This window comes from Ruditapes philippinarum, unplaced genomic scaffold, assembly GCF_026571515.1.
Source record: "Ruditapes philippinarum isolate M1 unplaced genomic scaffold, ASM2657151v2 ctg5888_1_1_1_1, whole genome shotgun sequence".
NCBI classification, from domain to species: domain Eukaryota; kingdom Metazoa; phylum Mollusca; class Bivalvia; order Venerida; family Veneridae; genus Ruditapes; species Ruditapes philippinarum.
In genome coordinates, this window is record NW_026853308.1 from 164,422 (window position 1) to 167,757 (window position 3,336).

At 32.0% G+C, this 3,336-nt stretch overlaps 1 protein-coding gene across 1 annotated transcript; it reads right to left on the reverse strand.

Moving 5' to 3' along the window:
• Positions 1-2,128: 2,128 nt before the first annotated feature.
• Positions 2,129-3,108, reverse strand: LOC132736455 (heavy metal-binding protein HIP-like). The gene has a single exon (XM_060723595.1). It carries the CDS (start codon positions 3,012-3,014, stop codon positions 2,382-2,384), a length of 633 nt encoding a protein of 210 aa, XP_060579578.1. The 5' UTR covers positions 3,015-3,108; the 3' UTR covers positions 2,129-2,381.
• Positions 3,109-3,336: the final 228 nt, after the last annotated feature.

Sequence of the window (3,336 nt, forward strand, 5' to 3'; positions counted from 1 at the left end):
TTCTCTCTTATACTTGTCTTTGTCTTTGACTTTGTCTTAGCTATGTATTTAATGCACATGTTAATTGAAATGCAAACATGTTTATTTTATTTTCGTCAATGCTCTCTGCAAAATTTGTATAATGATATACCGATAAATAACTTGTGTCGTTGTTACTATTAAAGATTGTAAAGTCATTGTTCATTGTAATATTCTGAAACAAAAGTTGCTCTTGTAAGGTTTCGATGTCCTTATCATAAACTAAATACATCAATTGTTTAAGGTTTCGATTTTTGGCATAAGTTAATAAAGTTGCTCTTATGTGTTTTTTTCTTCTTGTCACTAACTTATTTAGTTGCTCTGGAAAGGATATAATGCTTTTGTCATAAACTTAAGTTGCTCTCGCAAGGTTTCGATGTTCTTTTCATACACTAACTAAGTTGCTCTTGACAAATGTTAATGTATTTGTGATAAACTTACTAAGTTGCTCAGAAAAGGTCTGAATATCCTTGTCAAAAACTAAGCTACTTTTGCTAGATTTTGAGTTCTTGATACAAACTATCTAAGTTGTTTGTCCACGTTCTTGCGTTAAACTAATAAAGTTAAATGCTTCTCTCTATAGAGATAGACTGTACATTTATAGCTATAACACGGTACGGAAATAATTCGAGCAATGAAAATGTTTCGAAGGATTATATGCTTGCGACCAAGGCATTCGCAGGCACACTCTTAGTTTCTGCAGGACTTTAATCATAATTCAAAATCTGACTACCATTAAAATAAGTGTGTACAAAATGACAAATCGTGTTTGACCATATACATCTAAACAGAAAAATGATGGAAATACGTGTATTACAGTTTATATGTCTAGATGGTATAGGATCACACACGAACTTTCGTAACGTCACAATACTTTAACAATTGATTATTAACAAAATTTTCACTACAAACAATTATAAATTGAGTAACAGTCCACCAAAGTTTGTCTGCCAATGAAATCGCTCTATTTTGTTTAAATTTTGCCGAAGTGTTTTCCAAACAGTGCTGTAACTCAACAGTATGTATTAAATTAATACGTTAAATGAGCCGATTTAATTGACTCCGCCTATTTACATTATGCGCATGCGTGCTTATTAATTTGTAACGCTTCTCGTATTCTTTAACATTATACACGTGCTTAAAGTAGCTGTTTTATGGCTATGATGATGGAAAAGGTGGGGTCCTTTTAAACTTTGGGATTTTACGACCTTATTACAATCATTTAATGGGGTCACCTTAGATGTATCTTAGATGAAACGAAAGTTTTTTCAGCAATAACAAGCTTTTCGCCTGTGTTGTGTCTTGTCGCCGGTAAGCTAGTAAGAAATACCCATGAATAAATTAATTCCCGGTATTTCTAAAGATATCTGAAAGCGTTGGTAACGTTACGTAACATACGGCCCGTCTATGTAATATTTAGATAACCCAAATATCTTTGACACTTTTTCTTTTGATATATTTCTATGTTTCAATTTATTTAAAGTATTTTAATGACGAGATAAGTCTAAAATTTATCTTTTTTTGCGATAATAAGGGGTGTACATGACAATAAAGCCATTTATTATATACTTATAAATGAAATATTGAGAAATATTGATGAAATAAAATGCGTTTTTTCATTTTCCGTATTTTCACTGTAAAAATTTATTTTTCACTGCAGTGAAACATATTTTCCGTATTTTCACTGGTGTCTTGCCGGACTACTTTCTTTTACATTCTGCCAGTACAAAAAATTTAAGGGAAAGTCTTTTAAATTTTAATGTCAAAAAAGAGACAAATGTATATAATAAATAGAAAATTCAAGTTTTTTCTATAAATACATGATTTATTTTCATCTTGTGGCATGAAAATTACCATATTTCACTAGTGGCTACCGCCACTCATGAAATATTTATTTTCATACCACTCGATGAAAATAAATCATGTATTTGAATATCCTTTATTTATAAGTAAATAAACATTATGTTTTATATATATCAAAGAATGAGAAATCTTTACAATAGTTGGTTAATATATGAAAACAAAATACGATTTGATTACATTTACAAGCAAAAAGTAAAATATACTGGTAATGAAACACTTTAAAAATGATAAAAAGCAATTTTTTTTCAATTTATACACTACAACTGATGGTTTTATACTTTGCATGTCACTAAATCATTGAAATAATATTCTATACAAAATTGAATCCGTTTCCTTGCACATTGTCCGTATTTTATTTCACGAAAGTTTTAAAATGTAGTGTTGTATGTGGTAACAATGTTTCTTCCCAGGGTAATTGATTTTGCACATTACGACTTGAGTTATCTGTTTCTCTTCATTTAGAAGCATATATAGATAAAGTAAAACGTTCGTAGAAGACCTTAGTAAAGTAGAAAGCCGGAAAATGTACTCCAAAGATGGTGCACATACAATGGTACCGTTCCCCAAGCACCATGTTTAGCTATGGTGACGATATCCCCTGCCTTTAGTTCAAGAACTGCCATATTGCTTCCCGAGCCCCAATATTTACTACCAGAGTACATGAGCATCCTAATTTCCCCATTAACCTTCAGGCAGGTTTGAATATACTTTCCATATCCTGATAGGATATTCGAAAAGAAAACGTATGTTCCAGCAATAGGCACTTTAAAGTCACCAGTTGAAGGATTATAAGCTTCGCCACTGTTTGTTTCCACGAGAGAAAATACGATCTTGTCCCCGCTCGCAATTTTAGTAATGGATGGAGAAACTTTTGCATAAAAAGCCACTCGCTTTGTCTTCGAAACCCGTCTCTCTTCCAGGGAATTGCTTCTTCCCCCCTCAACACAAATCGCTGCCTTTATACTTTGTACTTCACTCCGAAGTGATTGAAGCGTACTGAAAATGTCCTCGGCAAGTTCATTTGTGGTATTAGAAACTTCAGCACAGTCTCCCTTTTGTATTTCTGTGAACGATATCATTACACAAAAGCCTATAAACGAAAGTTGGAATGCAAATGATATTTTCGAATCCATAATATCTGCAAAATAATGTTCGTAAATTTTGTTTCAAATTTTGTTTCAACCTCTTTCCTTTACTATCCTAGCTTAACTGAAATTTGATGATCACCCGAAACCTGCTTTAAAAGCTTCGCTGCCTTTTATCATTCAAGTAGGAGAAATAAATTAGGCTGTTTTTATTTATATTTTGTTTTGCGTCCTTAAGACAATACAAAAATGTATAAGGTCAAATAGAGAAATTACGCCAATTTTGGATAGAAATATAATAGACGGTTACGACATTTTTGGAGAATTCGTCATCATGATAATGTATCAAAGTCATTATAGTACAATCGCT

Coding starts and splice junctions, on each gene's coding strand:
- LOC132736455 (XM_060723595.1), bottom strand. CDS start 3,014: ATGGATTCGAAAATATCATTTGCATTCCAACTTTCGTTTATAGGCTTT.